This window comes from Anas acuta, chromosome 7 (assembly GCF_963932015.1).
Source record: "Anas acuta chromosome 7, bAnaAcu1.1, whole genome shotgun sequence".
Lineage (NCBI taxonomy): Eukaryota > Metazoa > Chordata > Aves > Anseriformes > Anatidae > Anas > Anas acuta.
Genome location: NC_088985.1, coordinates 17,735,027 through 17,761,692, shown reverse-complemented (window position 1 = coordinate 17,761,692; position 26,666 = coordinate 17,735,027). Strand labels below are relative to the sequence as shown.

The following is a 26,666-nucleotide window of genomic DNA, read 5'->3' as shown; positions in this document are numbered from 1 at the left end:
ATCAAGTCCAAGCTAGCTATTATATGAGTCATTTTCTACTTTATTTAAATATTCCTTCTATTTGATCTTAAGAATTTCTTGGAACACCACTGAAACATGCCCTTCACTTCTCATTGGCAGACACAGATTTAATATTTCACACTGGATTTTCAAAAAGGCTGAGAGTGACAAAGACTCCTATCTGATGGGAATACTTTGGGGCTTTCTATGAGCATGTAGTGCTTTTAACCCCTCATAAAAGATCTTGTTTATCCAATACAGACCTATGCTCACTTCCCTTGACAGCATTCACAGGCATCTCTCCACTGCAAAGAGCCACATTTGAGTCAGTGCTGGACTGTCAGCAATGCAACGCCAGAGCATTGTTGAGACGGGTGACAAGAGAAAGACATTGCCAATGGAATGGTTTTCTTTTTAAGAGCATATCATGCAGCTGTCATTCCTACCAGGAATGACTGAACGCAGTAGTACTCTATTCCCACAGGATCTGATTGCCTTCTCTTATTAATCATGCCATGTTCTCGTTTGATTGGAGATTCTCTCACTGTCTTTCAACCTGCCCCTTTTTTTTCTTGCTTAACCGGTTTCACCCTGGCCTACACAAATATTTCTTTGTCTGAAATCAGGAAGCAGCGTAATAACGTGAGGTCTTGCTGCTTACAGAAGGAGATGTCAGATGCTTTAATTCCTATCTCTTATGAATACCAAAGCTGCAATGTGAGCTGCAAAGTTTGGTGGAGACAGAAAAAATAAAAAAGAGATGAACGCCCTGACCCTCGTGAGAAGGTCCCCTCAATTCCACCAGCTCCAGAGCTGAGAAAGTTGCCCCCATTCCATGACCATTAGCAATATCAAATAGTTTCACAACAATTTATTGTTTATCTCTTGTAGGCTGCAAGCCATTGATCTTGTCACTGACAGGCCCTGTAACCACAGTGCTTGATTTATTTCTGATTTATCCTCCCAGCCCCTTGTGATGATGCAAAATGTAATCATCTTCCACCACAAGTTTAGAATGGATGCAAAAGACAGCAGGATTTTGCAACATGTTTAGGCACCTGATCCTCATTCATTCAATGATACTTTCCCATGATCAGCAAGGTCATCCATGTTACTGCAGAGATCAGCTGTGATAAAGGCAGCAACCTGAAACTGGAGTTCTTGCTTCATCTCACATAAGTAATAGTCTCTTATTCCTCTTTGTTGACTGGGTTATGGACTCTAAGCCATGGGCCTTCCAAGATGCAGACTGTTTCTGCTACAGATCTTGAAAGAGGCTAACAACAATGCTCAGCTCTTTGAAACCTGGTGCCAACAAAGCCTAGAATGGTGCAATTAAAGTTCACCTGTGCAACATACAAAAAAAAAAAAAAATGGCCTGACCATCAGCTGCTATAAATTAGCTCATTAGGTGGGGTCCTAACAAAGTTGTGGTAGTTACTTTGAGATGAGATGTTAGCCTGCCAGTGTTTTGTCCAACAACACCCAAGGGGCCTGAGCAAAGCTGGGCAGGTGGCCTCCTGCTTGGTGCTGGCTGGAGCATGCTGCGGGGGTAGAGTTACGGGGCTGTGCAGCGGCTTCTGAAAGAAGGTGTCAAGCACTTCAGAGAGCTGAAGGGTGGCATTAAAGCTGGTAAGATGTATTTACTTGTGCTGAAAGCTGGCCAGCTTTGACACTGCTGCTCCCTGGGAAATCAGCCAAGATGTTTTGTTTTGCTTTGCTTCCCTTCCTCAGGCTGGTTTTCTACACCCCTGCTGGGGTAGGGATAAGGTACCATAAGATCCAGCGTTCAGACAGCTGGCTGGGATGCTGGTGAGGCAGTGCTGGAGGGAACGGAGCTGTGTGTGCATGTTTAGGAATCAATATAGCTTCCTGCAGCATCTCTGGCAATGCGTGCCCAGGCCAAGTGTTGTCTCAGGTTAACTTGTGCTACTTGCTTGGTAGCCCTCTCAAGGGATTATATGGCTCTTTAATTGCACTAGAGATAAACAGCATTCTCTGGGTTGTAATACATCTATAAATGACAGTGACTGATGATGTATAACCTTGGGCAAGTTGCTGGGCTTCCTGCACTTGCAGAACTGGAGGATAAGGCTGCTTCCCCCTAGTAGGGAGGCAGTAACAGTGCAGCAGCTAATATCTGGAGGTAACTGGTAGGGAGCAAAAGGAGCTGATGTACCCAGCTACATCTCTAGAACTTTGCTTTGCTTCACTTCCAAATTGCTTTCTAGGATACTTCTCTGTTGGCAGTTAGCAAAGCCTGGCAGAGAGGCTTAAATCCTTCAGAGATGATTACTCTCACATCCTCTTTCCTTTCCTTGGGGGTTTAAGTCCCAGAGCTTTCCTTTCCTTGGAGGTTTAAATCCAAGTGCATTTTTCCTGTTTCACAATAACCAGCAGCTGCCAGGGCACAGCCTAGTACATTAATCCAGAGATCTTTGACCTAAGGAAGGAGGATGGGTGTCTAAGCATGAAAATGCTTTCAAGCAATTTCTTTATCCCAAGTAAGCTACATGTAAGAAAAACACACAGACAACTGTCTAGACAAAACTCCTAGGCATTCCCAGTCCTGCCCAGACCCAACTCCTGTGAAAGCTCCAAACCTTCTAGTAAACAGCAGCCTGCGTTTATATCCCTGTACTCCAAAATATTTGAAGTCAAAGTCTAGTCTTTTCTGTTTTGTCTTTGTGCCTTTGCCTCTGATGTACTGACTCGTATCATAGCATTATCAGGCTAGTAGAAGGACCGATGATGGAAGAGGCCAGGCTGTTAGTGGGGTGACTGCTGCTAGTGTTAGTACAAAACTTCCAGAGAAGCTGGCATGGTGTAAATGCTTCTGATCATACTATGCTGTAAACCATATGGTGCTGCTTTCCTCCCTTCTGATCTGTGTCCGTCTGTCTTCTCAAAATGTTCACCCTGATTTGTGCACTGACACAGCTGGAGCCATGCTTGGTTTGTCTCTCTCTGCACTTGTGCTACAAGTGACAGCAGTGTTAGAGGCATCAAAGCCCTCTGCTTGTCCCGAGAGCTACTGCAAGGTTCATGGGCAGAACAAACCCTTCTACAGTGTGTGGTGCTGGCAGGGTTTTTGAGGCTGGCAGTCCTAGGCAGAGGTGTGAGCTGAGCAGTCCTGAGGTGCTCAGGGAGCCTCTTCCACTCCTGCCTACCACAAGACACACAACTCTCTCTAGATCCAAGTCTGGAAGGCTTGTAGTGTGCCACAGGGAGCAGAGCACCAGGAACAAAGAGCGTTGCCAATGACTTGGGTCATTGGAGCAGCAGGAATTGTGCACAGCTGCCCAGCAAAGGACGACCAAAGTCAGACCCACCAGTCTGCTCACCTCTGAGCACTGCTAAAGAAAACATAAAAGGCTTTTTTTCTCTTTAGGCACTGCACAGAGGACCAACACAGCCTGTGTAGTAACCCCTCTCTATCTCCAGTGGTGCCAAAGGTTCAGTCTTGTCCAGTGATAGGGCTGGGGTCTCCAGGTAACACACTAAGAGATAACCACTTTGTACCAGCTTGAGAAGAATCACAAGGCAGCACTGAGTACCAAGTGGAGTCACGCTCATGACCTGGAAATGAAAGGCTGACTCTCCCTCTCAGTCCTCACATTCCATCATTTTCCTTCCTTTACAGCCTCCCCCCAGCTCTGTTGCCTGCTATGTTCTCTAATGTTGCTGGCAGCACAGCTCAGGTGGCATTTCCCTTTCACTGCAAAGAGGGGATTTCTTTTTTTCCTTACCAGTGATGAGGTTTCAATTTCCCAGCATTTAAGAGAAAAGGGTCACTTCCTTTCTGAAACAATAGGCATTTTTTGCTGCTGACTCTTCCACCATATGTGCTGGGAGGTGGGGCTGGGTTGTCACCTCCTTCTGAGCCCTGGCCCACCAGCTGGCCCTGACGCAGGGTGCGTGGGAGCTGTTACTTCTGCAGCTGGGCAATGGCTTCGCTCGCACAGTCCTGTGTTGATGCATGGATGGGAGTCTTGTACTTAGAAAAATTGGATCGCTCTTAGGCTGTTGGGAAAAACAAGCAGCAGCCACTCCCTGATTGACCTTCTGAGAAGGAAATCTAGCTCTATGAAGTTTTTCCATCAACTCCCATAGGGTGAGAATTTCCCCACCTCCTGATGTCTGTTGAAGGCCAGATCCTAGTCTTGGTGATGCCGGGGGTGCTACTGGGCACAAAGTTTCTGCATTCAGTCTGCATTCCCAAGTCTTTCAAGCAAAGCTAGTCAGTGAGCACAGTGCTGTGTCTTGGGCTGCCTGCTCTGAGCAAGGGCTTTTCCTAAGCAATTAGGGTGATCTGGAGTCTTGGAAGTTCTAGGAGAGCTTCTGGAAAGGTGTTGTGGCCTCAGCTCACCAGTTACAACCTCTGTCTGCAGGGGTGGAAATCTGTGAAGGCTTGAATTTTTTTTTTTTTTTTTTTTCAGGGGTGGGGGAAGACGTGTGTGTGTGTAACTGCAAAACCCATATTTGCAGAAGAATGTATTCCCATGTGGTAGCTGAATGTTTGAGTGATAGACCTGGTTCTCAGAATTTGTATTTATATTCAGCTGCATTTGAATTTTTTGGGAATATAAATACAGTTTGATTAGTTAGAAATGTCAAGTGTAAAGGAAAGTTTATGACCAAGCTGATATCTTGAACAGTCCTTCCTTGAACAGAAAGTTCTTGGGTTGTTTGGTTTTGAGGTGCTCTCCAATGTCACTATTAGTTAAGTGTATGAAGTTCCTCTGGATGATAGTTTTGTAATATAATGTGACCAGAGACATTACAGATAACCCCAGAGCTGCAGCAGGTAATGATGATTCCATATAAAATAAATGCTGTGAGAAAGATAACAGGGTTCAAGGACTCTGAAGAGGCGTTCATTGCTTTAATATGTATGTTTTGGAAGAGGAGGAGATAATGATAGCTGTTTTCAGGCATTTGAGGAGCAATGAGCTGGAGATGGATTGTTTACTGATGGATATAGTTGGGGGAACTAAAGAGGAAATGGTTTTCCAAATAGTGAGGCCACTTGACATTTTTACTGCTTGCTCCTATTGATTCCAAGTGACCTGTTAAGTTTTTGAAACAGGGCAACAGGTCTGATAAATTAGTGACCTCTGGCAGAGTGCTGAGGCCCAGCAGGTCCCCACTGGCCACCTGGTTTATCAGGTGCTTGTGCAGGCTGGCAGCCACCATTCTTAGGCTGACACCTGACCTCGTGCATAGCACCAGCTAAAGAGCATCACCCACTCATTGCTGCATTTCCCTTGCAATTTATTTCTCTCAATACGCAGCCCAGAAGAGAAATCGGGCCAAGGGGAATTCCAGTGCACAGGATCCCTGCCTAAATCCTCCATGCTCTGCCTCATAATTGCTCCTGGGGAGGGGGTGGCTCAGCTCCAGCAGGCACCTGTGGGGCTTTCTGGGGAGGCTCCGTCAGGGAGGATCACAGCTCTTGCTAAAGACCTGTGAATAGTTCTCCATGGCCACTCCTGTGCCCTCCTTCATGAGGGAGATTCAAAACAGATTTTTATTTTATTATTATTACTTTTTATCTTGCCCCTGGATCTGCTAGGAGTAGATAATAGGCTAACTGCAGGTACTGGAGGCTAGCACAGAGGAAAGATCTCCAACCTACGGCGCAGGTCTAAACACTGGGAAGTCTTGTAGGTACAATGCCTTCCTGGTGAACTTCTTCACATTCAGATAGCTGTCTCTAGGATGAAATATCAGAAATCGTCTTGCATAAATGTTCTGGCCTCCTTGACTGGGGACACTGCAGAAACTAACCTTTACCTCATCAGAGCTGTGACAACTGCTGATATGTCCTGTGTCCCTTCATGTGGGAATGTGACAGAAGGAAACAGGCCAGTATCTTTACAGTATTATATACATAGTAGTAATAGTATACAATTTGAATACTGTTATGATAGTGTAGTAACAGTATATGCTTGTTAGTATATTTAATATTTTATATTAATATATTTAATGCATTAATATTAGTGTATTTTACACATTAATAGTATACAATTATAATTATTAAACTATTACTATAGTAACAGTATGCAATTTGTATAGTTATTTCTACCTCTGTATTTCACAAACAGCCAAGCATAACAGCAACGTAACTAGTTATCTAGCATGCAGTTTGATAATGCATCTGAGTAGAAAATGAAAACACCTTGGCAAAACTGCTTAAATTAGAAGACCTTTCCCTTCCTGTCTGATTTTTCAAGCCACCTCATATCATAAAGGTGTATTTGGCCAGAAACGTGCTGGGAGACAGGAGGCCCTCTGCAGGGATGGAACTTGCCCCCCAGGGATGACAGGTATGTAGTAATTCAGGTTTTATTGCCTATAATAAGCCTGGATAAACAATTGTTCAATAGCCCTACAGACTAAAGTCATTAAGACCCCAATGCTTCTGCTGAAGTCAAAGGAACTCACGAATGGTGTCAGAAAGGTCACAGGAGCTATTAACCCATTCTTCATGCGCAGCCATTGGTGTCCCTAGGTAAAACCCTGGAAAGCTTCTTCAGCTCAAACAAGGTAGCAGTAGGCAGGTATAACCGTACCAAAGGTGATGTCTCAAATCTTATGGTGACAGTAACAGTGGTGAGGATTCTTGGTTTTGTTGCTTTCACTGGGGCCAGATGACAAGGAGAGGCAGGTGATGCAGCACCCTGCAGCTGCATTAGCTGCAATTCTCTGTTAGGAGAGGTCCTGTCACCCTCATACCCTCTGTTCCAGCAGCTTTCCCAACAATGGGAGCCAGATCCAGCCTATACCTCTGGTATTGAGCTGCCATTCTGAAAACATTATTTGGATTGTATTCTGTCTCCTAAGCTGCATTTCTATCTGCAACTTTAAAGTTCCTGCCACAAAACTTGCAAGAAACGGCAAATTCTTGGCTCTTTCCACATAGAGAGGGGGCCCAAACTGGGATGGAAATAGTATTTGATGTCCCTTTCCAGATGAGGTGATTAGAGAGTGCCCTCCTTATTTTGTTCTTAGATTCTAGCTGAATCTCTTTTTGATTCCTCTGTGCCCTGTATGATTAGTCTGTTCCCCTTACCAAGTCCTCTAGCAACCCCATGGCAATAGGGCTGTCTGGGTGATGAGGGACACTTCCATGTGGAAGAACAAGCTTCCTTTCCTCTCCCAACCCTTCTGGGAGGTCTGTGCTATACCACTGGGAAACAAGTTCATGGCCAAGTAACACCCAGGGGAAAAAAAAAAAGCTCAGTTTCCACCATTCTGTAAAAAGGCATCTCTTCAAACACTCTCTGCATCTTGTGGCAAAGCTGGAGCGCTTTCACAGAGCGCTGCTCTAGAGCAGCTTTCTGTTCGAGCCAGCCCTTTGCACCGGGGAGATGCCCACTGGCACAGCAGTTGCGGTGGCTCCCCAGGAGCTCCCTGCCCTGGAGCAGTCCAAGTTCAGCATGCAGATGGGAAGTCAGAACCCCGGGCAGCAAAATCACTCCAACACGGTGCCTTGCAACATCTTTACCGTCCTGCTGTTGCGCAGCACAGTCTGCTGAGACCCTGGCAAACCGCAGCCACCTCCGTGCCAAGCAAACCAATGCACTGCAGCCATGTCAGTGGGGACAAACCACACGCTCTGCTTCCAGCTGGTACAAGCCGAGCTGATGGGCACGCAAGAATGCCAAGGGGATTCTGCTCTCAAAGCCTACAGAACTGGCTGAGAGATAAAATGCGCTTTGACCTATTGTGCCTGAAAAAGGCTGAGACTACATCATCTGACAGACTCACAAAGTTACAACTCGTCCACAGTGGGGCCAAAGATGCCTTCTCTGCCCGGGTCACCTCAACTCCATCGAAGAGGAGGGAGCGAGTAGAATAAAACCGCTCAGCCCGGTGGCAATCCCCGTTGGATGGGGATGCGTGAGCTGATGCCCGGAGCGGTGGCAGGCATGCAGCGCTGAGGGCAGAGCTGCTCTGCCTCGCCTTCCTGAGATGCCCGAGGAGACAGGGTGCACGCAGCCCCTGCGGGTGCTGATCCCATCTTCCTTCCCCTCTCCCGAAGCAGTTTGCCCTCCCTCATCCTCTCGCAGCCGGGACACCCCTGCCTCTCAGGAGCCCCTCTCTGCTCCCAGCTGCCACAGCAGCCTCTCCTGAAGGGAGAGCCGGGTCCTTCCCTGCGGGGCCGGGGGCAGCAGCCGTCGGGGCCGCCTTACCTGCGTGGGGACAGAGGCAGCCGGAGAGCAGCGAGCGCAGCATCGGGCCGGCGGCGGGGCGGGCAGGGCCGTGCTGCCCGCAGCGGGCCGGGCACCGCCCGGGCGGCCCCGGCCGGGAGGGAGGAGCGGGGCCGGGGGTGTGCCGCGGGGGGCGGCCGGGCTCACCTCGCCTCCAGGGCGCTGCCAGCGCGAAGCTCCGGTGCCAGCTGAACATGCCGCCGGCCTCAGCGCCGGGACGGGGCCGGTGGTGGAGGCATCGTCGCCGGGGTGCGGAGAGTCCCCCCCCTCCGGGGCCGGGGGTCGGGGGTCCGGGCTAGGGCATGGCCGGGAGCGGAGCTGGGTTCTCGGCGAGGGCTGCGGAGCGGCGGGCGGGCGGCCAGCAGCGGCTTATAAAGGGAGCAGCCCTGAGGAATGCATCTCCCTCGGCTGATAAGCCGAGATGACTGGAGGGGTTTGAACTACCTTTGCAACCCCCAGAGGAGGGAGGGGGGAGGAGGAAGAGAAGACGGGAGAGAAGCAAAAGGCAAAATATTTCAGCACTTGCATAATGTCAATAAACAACCCCCCTCTCAAGTGGCAGGAAAGGAAAGGCTGGAATGCTCTGGGTGGGGAGGAGCGAGAGAGGAGTGGGCTCCTCTTCTCTCCCTCTCCCATTTCTCTCCTCTCCCATTTAAATTCCAGGTTTTGTGCATTCATATTGCAAAACTCTGCCTTGATCGTACCTCGGGCTGCAAGCTATGGGAAAGAGTGGTGAGGGACATGGCAGGACGGCCCCAAACATGAGCTTCTATGTGCAAGTTCATGGTGCCACCCCGGTGCAGTGAGCTTTAAACATGCAGGGCTCTGGTGTGCCCTGGGCACGGCTGCATACACCACAGTGCTGTGCCAGGAGCCAGCCCTGCTCGTGCTCTGTTAGCACACACAACAAATTACTTCTGAGCTAGATTTGAGCATTACAAGCTCCCTATGAGCAACAGCCCCATAATCGATATGGGGTCTGTCTGCTAAGAGTGCCCATCCCTGCATTACTCTCCCATCCAGACTTGTGCTGACTCCAGCACTGTCAGCTGGAAACGTGCTGCCCTGCCGGTTAAACCAGCCCAGGTCAGTGGACAGGATCAGCGGCCCCATGCAGACAGCAGAGACAGTGGTGTTACCTAGGGCTGGATCGGCCTGGGACCGGCCCTACAGTGAACCAGCCCTGCTACCAGTGCCATGAGGAAGGCAGCGGGAAGGGAGCTGTCAGGGGAGATCCAGTCCAGCCGCCCCTCCCTACACTCCCAGCACTCCTCATCCCATGCCTCTGAAACAAATGGCCAGATACCAGCTGAAGTGAATCAACTTTTGCTGAAGTGAATCGACTTTTTGCTGTAGTAAGGCTTGCTGATTGTGATGTATTGCATTATTTTATTGCTCCCAAACTCCCATCACCCAGCAGAACATCCCTCCTCCCCAGGCTGAGAGATCCATTGTGCTGTACCCTGCTCCCCTGCTGAGGTGGGACGGTGTGCTTGCAGGCTTCATCTAACACCTTTATCCTGTCCTTACGGCTCTCAGCATCTAGCACCTGCTCCTGTTTTTTTTTGGTAAAGCAAAAGAGGGTCACATCCAAGGCTGGTGAGATGGAGAGGCCATAAGGTCACTTGGGGAAGGAGGTCCATGTGTAACCCACCTGGTGCAGGGGTTTTCCTCTCTGAAACCCCCTGCCACATGCAGATGTGGAGTGTTTGGGTGGAACAGCTGGGGAGGCTGTGGCCCTGGTGACTTTCAGGAGAGAGAGAGCTGGGACTGTTTGTGGTGGCCTCTTCTTCATCCTGCTGTGAGGTGTTCTTCGGTTAGAGACTTTTGTAGGAACAAAAACAGGGTATTGCTTTTGGGTAGATCTGAACTCTGGCTTAAGGTAGCCTTAATAGCTACAGTAGATGATAAAGTGCCTGTTGCTTTACAGTGTTTAAAATGAATTTCCCATTCTTTGGCCTCATGTTGCAAATGGTGCCAGCTTTCAGATGGTGGTAGGTGTTGCGCACCCACTCACATAACGTATTTTCCAGGATGAAGAGATGGTGTCAGTGCATTAAATTGTTGGAGTGGAAGGAGAATTGCAGGTGCCTTAGGCTGAACTCAGTAGCAGGCAGAAGGATGTGGCAACAAAACATTGCCTTCTCACCTCTGAGGGCATGTCATATACCTTCCCTGACTCAGTTTGCACACTGCTTTCTTCCTGCCATAGACCTCCACTGTTTTATACACTGCTGAGCATATTTCTATACTACCCAGAATCTTACTTTTTTTAAGTAAGTAGTTTGGAGATGAAAAAGAAAAAAAAGCAAAAAAAAAAAATAATTACTGTGCTGATGTCTTTGTACAGTTGCAATTCAAAGTGCTCTGGGCAGGACTAAATGCATACAATAATTATTGCACGGGACTTTCCCTTTTTAATAGGTATATGGAGTGCTTTTTCATCTTTGCGAGGCTTCTCCTACCCAGCCCTTCTCCAGAAGACATCCCTTTAAGTTACTTTCAGCTCAGACCAAACCTGAGAGTTACTGAGGATTACATCCAGCATTTTCAGAAATGTCTTGTGATCTGGGTTCTGCAGTTCTGGGGTCTTATTACCAGAGAAATGTTTCTAATACACAGTGAGCAACAAGTTCGATGCTGTCAGAAAACCAGGTTGATAGTCTCAAGCTGGCTGTTTCTAAGCTCAGTTTACCTCCCTGTGTTCAGCAAATGCTTGGGGCCAACAAAATATAATAAATAAAAGAATCCAGTGACAGCTTTTGAACAGGAATAGAACATCCTCTGGAGTGCACGCAGGCCAAGCACTCCAGCCCTGGGCTAGGGCAAAACTTGGAGTGAAAATGGCTGGAAATGAGTGCAAGATTTTAATGCTCTAGGTGCTCTTATGAGAGGGTGTGTGTGCGTGTATGCAACTGACAATTACTACTGGAAGTGCCCTTTGTTGACACAACGTATGACGGTGTTCAGAGTCTAGCGGGCCCCATAAAGCTATTGTTAGCTGTTTCGCATGGTTATTTTTGTCTGCACTTAACAAATCTTAGTAGCATAACTTTTTTTTTTTTTTAATAAGATTTGTGTTTTTTTTTCTATTTTCCAGCATAGGTTATTTGCATATTAGCATTAAAATGGAACCAGCCGGAGAGGTAAGCAGGCTGCTCAGCTGCTGCCAGGCGCCTTCTGGGGATGCTGTGAGCTGCCAGCACTGGCCTGGACCCTGTGCCAGGGCTCCTTCCTGTCCATCCATGTGCTGAGTGTGTGGGATGGGTTCTCCAAATCGCAACTGGGCAGGAAATTCCCTCTCGAGCTGCAGAGGATGTAAGAGGAAGAGGAAAAACCTCTTAGTCAGCATCAGCTTGGTTTCTGATGGACGCATCGGTTTCCTTACCCATAAGAAAACTCTCCACCCAGAGAAGTCCCCGAGTGTGGAGAGCTGTTGTGTCTCTGGATCCCCCGGGCGTACAGCTGCATCCTATCTCTCTTGTCAACTTCGTGAGACTTGGGGCTGGTAGGAAGCGACTTGAGAGCAGAGGGCACTTCCCTACAGCAGAGGCGTGAGCTTCCCAGGGTTGCCCAGTCTTTGCTGAGCTCCTCAGGCTCTTCAGATTAAAATGCCAGGCAAAATCTGCCTTTTGTAGTATGATTCCCAAGTTAGGCTCTTGGAAAGCAAGACATCTGTATTTAGAGGTGACTTTTGAAACCAACTTGTGCAACAACGGTTGAAATCCCCCCCCAGATCTTCCACAGTAAGTGACTTACAGTGTCTGCTGAGAGGCTCTGCAGTTGCAAAGGGGGTTGACTGTCAAACGTGATCTTTTCTTCGAAAAACTCTCCAAAAACCAAATTAAGCAGTGGCAGGGCAGAGCCCTGAGTGTGTGCAGCTTTACATGGGTGGGACAGGTGTTCCTCTGCTGTTTTGCTTTAGGCAAGTCCCCTGTGCAAATAACTTCATCTCCCGCTGCTGTAGCTTGTCTGGCAGAACAGGATTTTTGTAGGTAGTTTCAGGACCCTTCTTCTTCAAGGTACACAGCCCCCAAATCACAGAAATTTTCGTGCATGCAAGGGACCCCTCCACCTGGTGCAAATTATTCATGGTAAAGAAAAACAGATTCCAGTATCATTGTTGCTGTGGTTTTCTTACTGATGCACACAATGAAATAATTGTCAACCTTTCATCATATGCGTATATCAGACATTATTTTCCATCCTGTTCCCTGACCCTTATTTAAAGGACAGATCTGGACAGGTTGCTCGACTGCCTCCTGGCTGGGTTTGTGCACCTGCAGCGTGGCACAGAAGGACCCTGTGCAATGCCATCAGCTCCCCAGCTGGAATGCGTTGTCCTTCATCCTGGTGCAAGCAAGGTTTTGGGACTGGATCTATGTGACAAGTGGGAGAGAATGGGGGATGTAATGTCATGCTGTTGGGGGCTCCCCATCAGCAGAGGAAGAGCAGGGAGGGGACAGTTTGTGCAGCAGCCTTCAGGGTTGGCTTAGACCTGTCCCCATCAGGAGACCATCAGGGGCTGCTCTTTGCCTTAACTTTTGCCTATCTTTGCTTTGCACGGATTGTTGCAGCCCATGCTGCCTCAGCCAGCAGCCCCTCAGACAAGAGCTGGGTCGAGGGCATGGTCAAAAGATCAAAAAGAGAGGGGTTGTTTGAGGAGGAAATGCATGACATTTGTGTTCCTGTAGGGAGAAGTTTCCAAAAGACCCCAGTTTCCTGTGAAATGGTTCTCCAGCTAACTTGGCAGTGGCCTGCACGTGTACAGCCTGCCCAGGTGAAGGTTTGGGGTCAGAAAAGAGGAAGTTGTTTCACTGCAATGTCCTTACGGTGCAAAAAATAGCCTGCTGGGACAGCAAGTGGCCCTCAGCAGCAGTGTGTTAACCCCTGCGAGACCTGCTCCATCTAGATGCATTGCAACATTTGTTCTCTGATCAAGGAATCTGATAAATGCAGCAAAACTCAGAAGGAGCAAAGCCTGCCTGTACAAGCAAAGCCCCTCTGCACCTTCTCTGTCCTTCGCGCAGTCACTGCTACTGAACCACAGAGGAGGAAGAAAGCTGCCACCCTGCTGCCCTATTTGCCCCTGCTGCTCACTGCTCACCACCATGAGCAGAGAAGGCTACAAAGCTGGGATCCCGGAGCAGGTATGTTTGAGTATATGGGTGCTGGGAGAGGAGGCTGGGGAGCTGGCGAGGGGGGGGAAGAGCAGCAGAGGTGCCTGAGGAGTGGGGCAGCCCCTCGGGAGGGAGGGAAGGGCAGGTTGGAGAGGGAGGCACCTTGTTTTTCTGCTGGGACCTGCATGTCCTGAGTGGGCTGTGAGCCATTGCCCTGCCCCGGGGGGACCTGAGCCTGCTCACACCAAGCACCTGGCAGCACCCCTTGGTACGAGGGGTGCCAACCCCCAGGGTTTTCCTAGGAGGAGCACTGCCACAGCTGTGTGTCACAGGGACTGTCAGTGTGTCCCAAAGCTGGGCCCAGCTGTGCTCCTGTGGGCCATGTCACTGAGACCATCCCACCGGAGTGTGGGACATCACGCCTGACCTCACATTCAGGTGTGCCCCAGAATACACAGGGGGTGAGGGTGAGGCAAGGGTTGGGGCATGCCAGCATAGCTCACTGGGGCTGGGTGCATGGCTGCGGGCAGCCTTCTCCTTTGCAAAGCCCTAGCTGAGCACTCTGGACCTGCTGCAGAGCTTTGTGCTCAGCTTTGTCGAGAGGAGACTGGTAAAGCTAGATGGGAAACCAGGGCACCGTGACAGAAGAGATCAGAGAGCACAGGGGCAGGGAGTTTCCCACCATGAAATCAAGGAAGAGGTGACAGGGAGGGGCTCCCAGGGCTCAGAAGAGGTGCTTTTGACCTCCTTTTCCCCTCTCCACAGTGTTTGCCAACACCATGGCCAGCACTGGTGAGTGCTAGTGTCCCAAGCATCCCTCAGCCTGGTTGTTGTTTGCTTGATTTTTATCCCTTGAAAATCCTGTGGACTGTGAAAGTGCTGTTTAAACCTTGCAATTACCAGGTCTGAGAGTCTGGCAATCCTTTGTCTCATTGTAAATGCTGCATTGTTGTAAATGCTGCAGTTGCTTTAGCTTGGAACCACTCACTCCCATTTTAAAGCAATCTGTTTCAGTGGAGTGCAAGACAAGAGTTAGGCGTGTGACTTGCTAAGCACATCACCTGAGTTTAAAGCAGTACAAATAGCAATTCATGAGGTCTGCTTCCCCGGAATATATGTACACACATCGGGAGAACTAAATATTTTTCTTGTGTAGCGATTTAATTAGAACTGATTAAAGTAAACATGTCCTGAAGGCTTGAATATGACAGAGGCATTGCATTATAAATGTTGTTTTGATTAAATAATCACCTCTTTCCTCGAATGGGATAGCTATCCACCCGAAACACAGAGGTGAAACTTTAGTTAATAATAAAACTCCCACCAACTTCAATAGAGCTATATTTCACCTTAATTGTGCTCATAATTATACTTTCACAGCTCGATTACAGAGTTGACCACTTGGAGGGGGCATACATTGTTGTGCTCCTCCAGAAGAAAACTGAGAACCAAGAGCTGCAGCAAACCTGGTCAGAAGCGAGATGATCGGCACTGCTCAGGGCAGCAATGGAGATCCTTGTCCATGAGCACACCAAGTTGCTCCATGGACTTTTCCACTAAAAGAGATACCAAAAGGTAAGCCAGGAGCAGTGTGTGCCAGTTCCTGTAGACCTAGTGACTCTGGTAGTCAGAAGTAACTGTGGAAATCAGGCTGACTGTGAGTGGGTTTAAATATGCTTCACAAGACCTCATCTCCACCATAAAAATTTACAGGGCTTCCCAGACCGAAAAAGGTTGAAAACAACTGTCCTTGGTGGTGTGGTATTCAGTAGCCAAAGACTTGTCTGGATAACCCCAGGACATACTTTACAAATAGCATCTGTTTCTGCAAAGCTGTTATTTAAAAACTCTCTTGCTGAAGCCAGATCAGTGCTCTTTCATTTGTGTACAGCCCTGATATCCAGTTCTTGGGTGTGTATTTCCTCTGGACATCCCGGAGGATATCTCTGGCTCCACTGTTTGTGAAATCAAGTCGGTAACGTGACTCTGGACCTTACGCCATGGTCTGTGTACATGACTGCGTGCAAGCAGCAGGTGTGTGCTGTTATGTGGCCCCACATCTAGCACCTCTTTCACGCAGTGGAAAGGGCACAGGAGCTCAAATTTGGCACAAGCATTGAGCACCTGCCTCCTGAGCACGGTAGTCCATAGCTCTACTTTTCATCTTTCTGCCTGTGAAAAGAGGTGAAATGAGTCTCCTCTCTAAAGGTGCCTGGGCATAAAAGCTGTGAGTCTGCACTGAACTCGGTGTTTCTATGAGCAGTGAGTGACCACTGCTGTCCAGAGTAACACCGGAAAGTTCATCGTAAAGAGACATTTTTTCCCTCTTCAAACTAACCCCAGAGCAGGGCTCTTCTAGGTCTGGATGGGGAACACTGGTGATACTTTCTGTCCAGACCGGATCCAAGTCCACTAAAGGAGATGAAATACTACCAAGGATTTTCAGGGGTTTGGGACCAGGACTTCTGTAACTTCTGTCTTAGCAGTGGTACTTGTGCTTTTATCTATAAATCTCTGCTTCTCTTGGTATTCCTGTTTAGTGTGGGGTGAATGGAGACAGTCTGCTATTCCACTGCACACTTCCCTGTGCTTCTAATTTAAGACTGCCATTCAGACTGAAATTTCCAGGTTGGCTCGTGATGAATCCGTAGTCTATATGCAGTGCTTGAGAGACATTTCCGTATCCTGAAATAACAGAAGATTTGTGATGCATCACTTCATGACCCCACAGCACTCTGCAACTTATAGTGTGGAGGACTGATGTCACCAAGCTGTTATACAACAAAACAGTCGCTGTGTAACAACCCTTCACTTAAAGCCAAGGGAACTGAGCTGATGAGGAAAAAACATGCATTTTTCCATGCCAGGTAAAAATAATGGGCATATGTATTTCTGTATTTGTACAAGGACAGTTTGCTTTCTTTGGTGCCTTCCAAAGAGTTGCTGGCAGTGCTCTTAACAGAAAAAAAAAAAAAAGAGAGAGAGAGAGAGCAAGAGTGAATACTGACCTCCAGGTGACCCAGCCTTCAATGTCAGTGATTTGCAGTCCCACAGCACAATTTGCTCGCTCCTGAGTTAGTTTTAATATGACGGAACAGGCAAAGACACAATAAAATATTGTCCCAAGTTTGTAAACTGCATCAGTCAAGTTCGCGTCTGTCAAAATCAGAAGCAGGTGGGGGCTAGGCTCGTATTTGCCCTGGTAGCCCGTGTTCATATAAGCTCAGAAGGCAGAGGAACAAGGGAAAGGTTGCAAGGGCTGCAGAGCAGACTCCAGTTATGCTTGGCTGCAGGGAGGCACCTGGCTGGAGTCTGATTTTACAACAAAGGCCCCACATCTAACTGTTTTGGGGATGTTTAAAGCTGTGTTTTCAAAGCACGCCATTACAGCGAGCCCTCTGGGAAGAGCTGGCTGCAACTTTTAGTGCCCAAAAATGCAGGCTAAGCTGTTCTGAAGATCTAGCTCTGCTTGTGGCTGCTGAACTGTTGTGAAAGCCGAACCCTTTTTTCATATAAACACCAAACTGCCTGGTGTCAAGTCGGGCTTGCAAGATAAGATAAGCGTGCTTCAGTGAGGGATAAATGGAGGAGAGTTTATGGAAACTGAGTTATGGCAAAGAGATAGCATCGAGAATCGGGGGGTTATGTGGTACTTTGCACAGCAAAGGTGGGTAGAGAGTGTATATGGTCTTCAGAGCTGTGGGAGGGTTGGGTTTCCCCACCCTGTCACTGTGGCATCCATGAACCCAATGTGAGAGGTGCAAGCAAGGGACCTGGAGGCCCCATGGCAGGGCTGGCAGGACCTCGGAGGCAAGCAGAGAGGAGGGCGATGAGAGGAATGGAGGGAATGTGATAAGGCTGGGGGAGGACTCGTGGAGGGAAGGGGAAGGAGCAACCCAGGGAAAAGAGGAGGTGAGGGAGGTTAGGGTCCCTCAGCTGAGATGCCAGAGAACTGCTCTACTGAGGGGTGTCCCACTTCAACAGCAGATATCTGGCCAGTGTGCCTCCAGCCATCCCTGATGGCAGGCACAGAGGGCAGTGTGCTGCAGGCAGACATTTGCCCTGGGCACCAGCACCCTCAGAAATAACAAGCCTCTGTTGCTGTTGTCCTTGTGTTTGTGGATGACTTGGCCCAAGCAAAGATGAAGGCTGGTGGAGGTGCATAAGTTGTGCAAGTTCCTGTGCAGGTAGCACAGGTTTGTGTGCTTGTACCTTAGAGACTATTTTCTTAAAGAGAGAGCTCTTGGTCATTTAAAAGGTTTTCAGAGCCACTTGTTATCTGTGTTGCTCTCACTAGCTGCTTTAACAGTATCTGCAGTAATGAGTTAGAGATGCTGTCATTGTGCTTTTGTTGGCTGATACCTCCTAAAATGATCGTGCCTGAGTCACACAGGTGGAGCAGTGTAATTCCCCAGCACAGGAAAGCTCGGGGCATGGCGAGTGGTTGCGTTGCAGCAGGGGAGCGGGCTGAGCTGTGCTGAGCACTGCCGTGCTGCTGGAGCCACAGCCCTGTCAGATCTGGTGTAACGTTTCTGGCTCCAGCACTAACCCAAGCGTCTGCACATCCTTATCAGCAAGCCTTGCAGGTAGCGTTACGTGTTTGTCCACTTGGAATAAAAATATTCCTTAACTCTGAACATCCCTGGCTTCTGTCTTCATATACTATCCTCTCTTGGTGGTCGATGTACTCTGTTGACTGATACACCTCCTGGCCTTAACCTTTATGGATATGTAAATTCATGCTCGCAATGTCTCACGACCTTTAGAATTGTAAAAAAAAATACTATTAGAGAAAATCCATCATGATGCAAATGTACAAGCGAGTCTGCATCATCTCATCCCCACGCATGCGAGCTAATGATCAGGTGGTTATGAAACATGAAAATAACCAAAGCCCTGTATCCGAACAACTGGACTTTTAAAGAGATTTAAATCAAACTGGGATTTAGTAGCTCAGAAACACTTTGAGAAAGCTCTAGGAGAAACACGGGCAAACTTTAAAGCTGTGAGTGGAGCAAGTCAGTGAAACATAGGACAGACAGAGCTAGGCAGGCTAGAGATTGTAGTTAGCGCTCGACTCTGATTTACCTAGAGTTTATAGAGGATTCTTTGGCATAGATCCTAAATTTTTGCAGTCAACTGATCAATTTAAACTCTCAGTTTCTTGCAGACCATCATACATTTAGCTAAAAGTATTAGAAGGAGGGTGCTCTGTAGATTTCCTGGCCTCCCAGACCAGACTTTGTTGCTGGCACAGAAAATACTGTGTGGAAAGAGCTGTGGTGAGGAAAGATTTCACAATGTCAGCAGTACCCAAAGGGAGGACAAGGTGGAGCTCTTGATGAGTAATGGGATGTTTGGTACCAGCAGGTCTGAATGTCTCAGACAAAAGTTGTGATTTCATCCTGGTATTTGGGTGAAGATCTGGTCTGCCAAGTGGGCTATGGCCACCCTGGTTTCTCCTCGCAAAAAAAAGGAGTAACCTCCCCTCCCTTGCCATCTGGGTGCCAGCAAGGGAAAGCATTGCACCCCCGTTCTTGCTCCATCCAACCAGCCAGCAAAAAGGCCTCCCGATCTTTGCAGGGTTGCTTCCCAGGCAGTGTTCCCAGGTGGTTTGAAGAGCCTGTGGCTCTTCAAAGCCCTCCTCCTTTTCCCCAAACCAGCTGCTCCTTTCCTATCACCACGTGTACTCACAATGTCTTGCTGTCTTCAGCAGAAACTCCTGCTCCTTCAGGAGGTGCCAACACTGCCACACCACCCTGGGAAAGGTGGCTGAACTCTGTGCTGCAGCTGGATTTCAGTGAGATATTTTGATCTTGGGGTAATAAGATGTGCCAGTGAAAAAGATGTGTGTGATCAGTGCGCTGTTGTTGTGAGCTGGAGCAGAACATGGCGAGGAGCCTGCATTAATTAGTATTAAACCACAGTTGGCAGATGCTGACTCCTCCGTAGAGTTGCTCGAGGGCACAAAAACCACGTTTGGATGGATGGGTGAGGTGCAGAGACAGCACAAGGAAGCAGGGCTTACACCATAATGGTGCAGAAACGCGCATGGTGGGCTTGGGCAAAGAACCACGTCAAAGCAAGAGGAGATGCCTGTGAGTTACATCTCCCTTTTCACTTGGACAACAAAGTCAGCTGGTAGCAGAGAGAAAATGGTTGGCCTCTTCTGGCCAGGAAAATGCAACTGTGATTGCTGATCACTGCCTGAGAGGGCTCAGGGAGTAGGGGCAGAGTGAGGAGGAATATCCCAGTATATGAAAACAGGGAGCCTTTTTTCACCAGTAGATCTCAATGTGTTTTGCAGAGAAAGTCTATACGGTTATTTCCATTTATTTGTATTTATTTATTTTCAGGGGGAATACAGAGTTCAGGTACCTGAGGCACAGAAAGGGGAGGGGAGTCAGGTGTCATAGGAAATCTGCATTAACTGTTCCTAACTCTTTAGGGACCTATGATAATTAAGGACAACATACGGAGAGCTTTTGGCTGCTATGAAGTCTCCATAAACTAAAACAGAGCTACCTGCAATTCATTGCTTCTATTTTGTGATTGTCCTTTGAGTATAAGATCAAGTCCTGTACAGGAATAGGGATTTTTTTTACCTGTTTCCCTTTTACCAGCAGTAAGTAATGTTTCCAATAAAGAATGCAGGGTACCAACATTGCTGGCAAAAGACTTAACTCCCCCGGGCTCTCAGGTTGGTACTCATCTGCTAGGAAGCACTGCCTTGCTCGGAGTCCTGTGGGCACATTCAGTCATGTTCTCATGGACTTCAGGGGAAGACGAAGTGTCACTTCAGCTTCTTTCCCACAAATGGTTGGTTTTCCCACCACCACCCGAACAAGAGCCTCCAGCACTGAATACAATGGATTGTTAAACCTAAATTGATGCCTTTAGTATTACTGGAATACAAGTAAAGAAAGTTTCAACACAGCATTAAAAATGTCACCTTCGCTGTGGCATTGTAGGCGAGCTGACACGAATACTTATTTTGTTTGCCTGTGGAAGAAAACTGTCATTTTCATTACTAAAGTATTTGCTCATTGGATGGAAATGATTACAAATGGAACAAAACAAAATGTTTTGATTAAATACAGGGCTGGTCTTGTTTTTTCCAGTAAATGTTTGATGTTTTCAGTTCTCTTCCCCCTCTCCCGGGGATAACATAACAGACAGTTATAGATCACCTTCCATCCCACAAGATTCCTGATTGTGTAGGGATCGCTTCCTTTGGCACTGAGATGTTGCTGCCCATGGGCCAAACAGCATTTAACTGTGTAGCTGCCCAAGGTACCGCAGTGAAGGCCGTCTTCCACCTAGCAGGGGAGTTTTCAGGAGGCAAACTCCAGTCCATAATCCATGCCAAACCCAGGGGTTAACGCTGAAGTGTCAGATCTAGCTGCCCCATGGCTGAGGAATGCAAACCAGCGGCTGTCCAAATTCCAGGCACGGTGCTGGGAACAGCTGCAACAAAACCAAGTCCCACCAACTTTGATCTTGGATCTCCTGCACAGGATTAAAGGGGTAACCAAGCCTGGGCCTGAGGCACAGGCGTTTGGGGAAGCAGCACTGGGAGTCTGCAGAGTTTTCATGGGAGTTTCTGGGCATATGACGATAAGGCAAATAAAACTCTCCTTTATTGTCATGATCCATTTCTTTCACTGTGAGTGCTTCAAGGCCCATGCAGGATCACAGCAGGGACATTGGCAGATATGTGGTACTCTCTGCATCATGCTTCTTTGTTTGGGTTGAAGGGGTGATGCTTTGCCCTGGATCAACTTTGTAAACAGGGCTGGAGCGAGAAAAGATTTGTTTGCACAGATCCAAACACTCTCCTTGCTCCTCCTGCTTTTCTCCGGGGTTTGATGTGACGGGTTCACATACCTCTCACTTCCCTGGGATATGAGCAGCTGCCAGAACCCCCTCTGGCTGCTGTCAGTCCAGCTCAAGACACCTTTGCAGGAGTGGCTCAAACAGAAAAGAGTGCTGTCTGTACCCATACAGCATTCAAACCCCACCATAGTCAGTGCGAGGAATCGTATTTCCCCCACCCTTGCCCTCCGGGTAAGAAAAGACAAACATATCATAAAGGTACCGTAATAAGTCTGCTAGAGATGTCTTTGCAGCCTCTTGCTCCTCCCCAAACTGGAATGTGCCTAAGCTCCTTCTGGTCTGCTTTTTTTTTATTTTATTTTTCTGGCAGCCCTTGGGGAAGGCACCTAATACTTTTTAGCAAACGTTATTTATGGACTCAGAACACCAGGAACGTGTCTTTACAAATAGTCTGTACAATATGTCCTAAGCCTTCCTGTCTGGCACCTATTTATGTACGTCCACAATGCTCAGATTTCTTTGGCTTTTTGCTGCAAGCCAGATTTATTGATCCTGTGTTGTTTCCACGTGACCAGAGTACTGTAATGACTGATGATCTGTGCTTGTATGAGTTGCACAGTAGTGTCTCCAACTTCACAGCTTCTGGTGATTCCTGCTTTGGTCCGAGTGCCAATATTTGGTGCTTCAGGAAAAGAGAAAGGTCAGTGCTAGCCCCCAAGGACTGGTGTTACATTGCACAGCACCCTAGGATGCTACAGACTTGCCCCTCAGAGGGTGAGCTCACTTGGTCTGTAGTGCATCATCTCTTACCCAGCATCACTCTGTTCTGTGAGGTCCATAGTAGTTAGATGCATCTATAGGTCCTTGTGGGAGCTCTGCTTATGCAGCCAGCACAGAGGTTAAAGAGGGGGTTTGCACAAGAGAGGCAGCTGTAGGTAAACTTTTTTTATCAAAGCTACCAATGAAAACTACCTTCCTTTCAATGAAAACCACTGTCTTTGTTAGCATTTCTGCCTTTTCAAGATGAAGATCACAGCATAAAATCTTCTGAGAGAAGTTCCCATGTTTGTCTTCAAGGAAGGCTCTATCTTGTTGACTGGTGTTTTCTGAATGCTGGCAGAGATGGTGGGACTTGCTGAATTCAGACAAGATGCCAAAGCATGCAGAGAGGACTCCACTGTAAACAATACCTTAAAATTCATTTTAAAAGGAGAAAGAGATGAGGGGAGGAAAAACAAAATACTCAGAGACGCTGACTTGCCCTCTACAGTCATACTCCCTCACTGGTGATTAATCATCTCCCCCTTTGAGCCCAACAGACCAGCTACATTACATTCCTCATTTTCTTTATTGCTGGCAAGAAATTTGCTTTCTGGCATACCTTTTGTAGGATTCAAAATGCCTTTGTGCTGCGGTGAGTGTGAGGGAAGGGAGTTTCACTTCTTCGAAGATATGCTAAAAGCATACATTACGGGCTGAGCTCTGCACCCCACCCAGGTTGCAGGGAGCCATTTTTGGTTCCCTGGTCCCTTATCTCTGGCACCTAGTGGACTTAACGGGCTGAAGAGTGGCTCTGGGTACATCACTGCCTGCTGCGGGAGGTCAGTGTTGTCTTGCCGGGTACAAGCCCCTTCTGACTCATTGAAAAACTGGAAGGAATCTGAAGGAATGGGATTTCAAATGAGATAGTAACTTCCATTTGCTCTCTGCAAGCTGTGAACCAAGTGAATTTTGTGCCCTGTCTGTATTACAAAGCTCAAGTAAATTACATTTATAAGTACAGTTGCAGGAAAAGCATGTATAATGTACATTCCCCTGATAGTCTGAGCTTGGTAAAGGTGTTGTCTGTGCCCTAGGAAAAGGTTCTCAATGGCACCAAAAGGTCTCTTTCCACCATGGCTGTGGTGTGGCTCACAGGGTGATGTCAATGTGATTCTGGTCCTCTTTACTGCAGGGTTAAACCATGGTCTGGCTAATAATGCAGCATTTCCTCATGTTTGTTATGACAAATGGATGGGTAGAGAACATTTTCCTGCTGATAAAGCTTGTATGCTAGCCTACTTCTGAAGGAGTTACAAAAGAACTAGACTGGTCATCTCAGGCAAACCAGCTGTCATGCGATGGGACTGAATCAGTGATCAAAAGCCACAGAAGAAGGAACTGGTGTGCTGCCCACGGATGGATGGTGCTTGGAACAGACTCGCATGCTGTCAGTGCTGGTGTATGCCTGCACATGTGTGTCTCCTCTCTCTGTGCTCTCAGCCTGTACCAAGCTCTCAGCCTGCGTGTTTGGTACATTCGGCCTACCGATGTTTGTGTTCCCCCTTTGCCTGCCAGCAAACATTTCACAACAGGTTTTTTTTACCATGACTTAGAGGTCATTGTCTCATGTGACAGCTCAAAAATGTAATCTTTCCTGGTCAGAGTTGACTCAGACCATGAGGAGAAGCAGGGGGCTGGTGTGTACAAATGCAGGAGAAGGCTCTCTGGACCTGTACCTCTATAGGTTGCAGTGCAGCAATCGCAAAGTTGCACCCTGTGATCATTTTTCTAGATCCCTTAGAAACAGCCTGCAAACTCCCCACAGATCTTAGGCTGTGCTCTCCCTCTCTGCCTCACCAGTAATGTTTTCATTTCTGGCAGACAAAAGCAAGGAGATGGTTTAGGGACCAACTAAATTGGATGCTTTCTGGGGTTTGGATACACCTTGTACTCCTGGGATGGCTGGAAATGAGGCTTTAAGCTCTTATCCTAGCATGTGTTTGCATCAGGTAAGAACAGCCTGGAGTTTTGTAGCAGGTTATCGGGATGAGTTCTGCTTCTCATACAGTCATGTACAAAGTTGGTGCCTGTCTGAAAGCACAGCCACAAATCATTGCAGAGGTAGGCATTTGTGGTCAGAGAAACTAGGAGAGGATTTTGTTACAGTTACCTGATTATAAGTCAGGAAATTCATTGCTGGCAGAGCTTACACTTGAAAGATTTGGACCAGGTGATGAGCTGGATAAAACTGTCATTTCTTAACAGACATCGTATTCTAAGTTACAAGTGAAAGTGCTGTAACACCCAGATTTAATCATAGTGAATACAAGCAATCTTTTAAGCAATGCACGAATACGGTCTGTATTCAAGCACCGGGCTAAGAGCTGACTGTAATGGTCAGATGAACATGGTGATTTTTTTTTTTTTTTTTGCCACTTTTGCAGCAGCTTTTTTGAGGGAGGGTCCTGCCCTCCAAGAGAACTGCTTACCTGCTGAACTACGTTATCAATCCTTATCCCTGACAACCTTAATCCTGCTCTGGTTTGTCTGGGCTGCATGCTGCAGCAGAAGCTAGAAAACTGTGAGATGTATGCAGAAAAATCTTGAGATGTTGAAGTACAGAATGGTGGGTGGTGTTATTTAGATGTCTTTGTAAACAAACAAATACACCTGATTAAAGGTGTATTTTAAAGGTGTCCTGCCCATGGAGGTTTCTGCTTCTCTCTGCACACCCCACCCTTTTCTCTGCAGCTATGGGGATTTCAGGTTACTCGAAAGACCAGCTTGGAAATGGGTGTCTCAGGTGCTGCTTTTTACGTGGTTCAGCTCCTGCTGGTGGAGATGGAGCAAATCTGGAGGAAGGCTGCTTCACTGCAGCACGATATTTTTGTCATTTGGAGAAGAGCTTCAGTCCAGCCATCAGCAAACACTGTTCCTAGTACCCTGCAGCTCTGGCTGCCAGCTCAGAGGAGAACTAGTTTACTGCTACTACAGAGGGGATTGCGCACAAACAGGCTCCTGCCTCACTCATCAACACATCTCACCTTGCATGTTTTGGGTGCACAAGCTACGTAATTGAACTTGAAGGCAAGAGCCCCTTCTCGGAGGCTGTGCAGCCATCTAGCGTTACTGCACATATAGCATGCCGAGTAACATCTGAGCCCCCAGGTCATTTCTAAACGGCCTCCCAGCTGAATGTTTAACTCTAGGTAAAGGAAATTTAGTTACACCTGCTAATCCACTAATCTTGGTGACCACTGATATTTTTACCACATAAAAAATGGTAGTTGTGGATGGAGAAGTGGCTCCTATTACAGTATTTCTTTTAGCTGTAGGAGGAGAGGGGAGGGGAGGGGAGGAGAGAGGGAGAGGGAGAGGGCTACCAGGGTGTCTTTGCTGCTGCATGCTAGCAGCGCTGAGGACAGGAGATTTGAAGACCAGTGAGCAAACCTAAGGAATGCCACTGCTATCTGCCAGTATGCAGGTTCCAAAGTGCTTATGTGTTCGGGAGTAGGAAAGCTTTGTACATACATTGTGAATGAGTAGGACAAATGTCCTGAATCTATATTTCTCACTTTTCTCATCTAGAGAAAAACAGCTTATTTCAAAGTCTCAGCTTCCCTTTTGGTCCTTCAGCAGGCAGGGCAATTAGTACAAGGCACTGCTTTTACAGTTTGGAATAAATTTATTAGGAAAAGCGTGTAGGCATGGAACATGATGAAACAGCACACATTCTTGTGTTGCATACCAGAGCGACAAGTAAATTTCAAAGGTGACAGCCTAGGGTTACTGTGTCTTAGCGGCAGCCACTTGGCTGACCTGAGAACAGAACTGTCTTTGTTTACAATCTGCATTTTTCTAACTCTTATCTCCTCTCTTGCACTGTAATTTCCCCCATCCCCCTCTGTGCCTCTAGGTTCATCTTTCTCTGCACCTTGCCTTATACTGTGTAAATGTCCAGGTGTGTTACAAGGGACGTTCATCTTCCAAAACGAAAGGTGATGAACCGGCAACTTTCTACACCTCAGTAACAAGTCAACAACTACTGGGATAAAAGACATTTCTTCTGGATAGAGGTTACATGTTACAGGCTCTTTGCCTGGGCTTTACGGTGAATGGAGATCTATGCCATGAAAACACCATTTTCTGGATCCTGCTGCACTTCTGGAAGGGCCTACCAGCTCTGCCCATTTAACACCTCACAGCATTTGCCTAATATAGCTTTTGAAAGGCACGCTTTACAAGGAGTCTTTCACTGCATCAAGTTTTGTGGGTATAAGACATCCGAATGTCCCTCTTTGTGAAAGGGATGGCAATCATGATGCTGAGGAGTGCAAGGGGAGGAGGCCACCTTGAGCCATAGCCTCTCTACCTGCCAGCACATCCCCTTGCCCCAAAAAGCTTACTGCCACAGTATTGGGCACAGCAGAAACAGATGAAACAAAATTGTCTGATTCAAAGTGATAATCTGATGTAAGGCAGCTCAGTCTTACAATTCTAAGCTAGTTTTAATATATTACAAAGTAACATGTATGGATACAGGAGTGAGATGGAAAATTTGGATTGTGTTAAGTATTGTACTGGGAGGCTTATTTTGATAAGGTATGTGAATTAAATTGTGCAGATCTTTTAGTGGCTTGTTTGTTTTAAGAAGCAGAGGTGTTAACATTTATATCCCAATCAAAATCTTCGCAATTTCATTTTCCCAAGTGCTCCTGAAGCTCTTATGGCA

At 47.5% G+C, this 26,666-nt stretch overlaps 1 protein-coding gene and 1 long non-coding RNA gene across 4 annotated transcripts in view; one reads left to right on the top strand and one right to left on the bottom strand.

Moving 5' to 3' along the window:
- The window catches only part of LOC137859259 (uncharacterized), a 31,339-nt gene extending 22,572 nt beyond the window's left edge, over nt 1–8,767 (bottom strand). Inside the window, exon 1 of one of the 3 annotated variants that reach the window (XM_068688160.1) lies at nt 8,364–8,767. In XM_068688160.1, the coding sequence (XP_068544261.1) occupies nt 8,364–8,412 (49 nt within the window). In that variant the 5' untranslated portion in view covers nt 8,413–8,767. The other 2 variants (XM_068688159.1, XM_068688161.1) reach the window with 2 other exon arrangements.
- Nucleotides 1,407–7,980, top strand: LOC137859260 (uncharacterized). The gene is made up of 4 exons (XR_011098214.1): nt 1,407–1,632; nt 5,721–5,867; nt 6,237–6,329; nt 7,178–7,980. It is a non-coding gene; the product is annotated as an uncharacterized lncRNA (long non-coding RNA).
- Nucleotides 8,768–26,666: the final 17,899 nt, after the last annotated feature.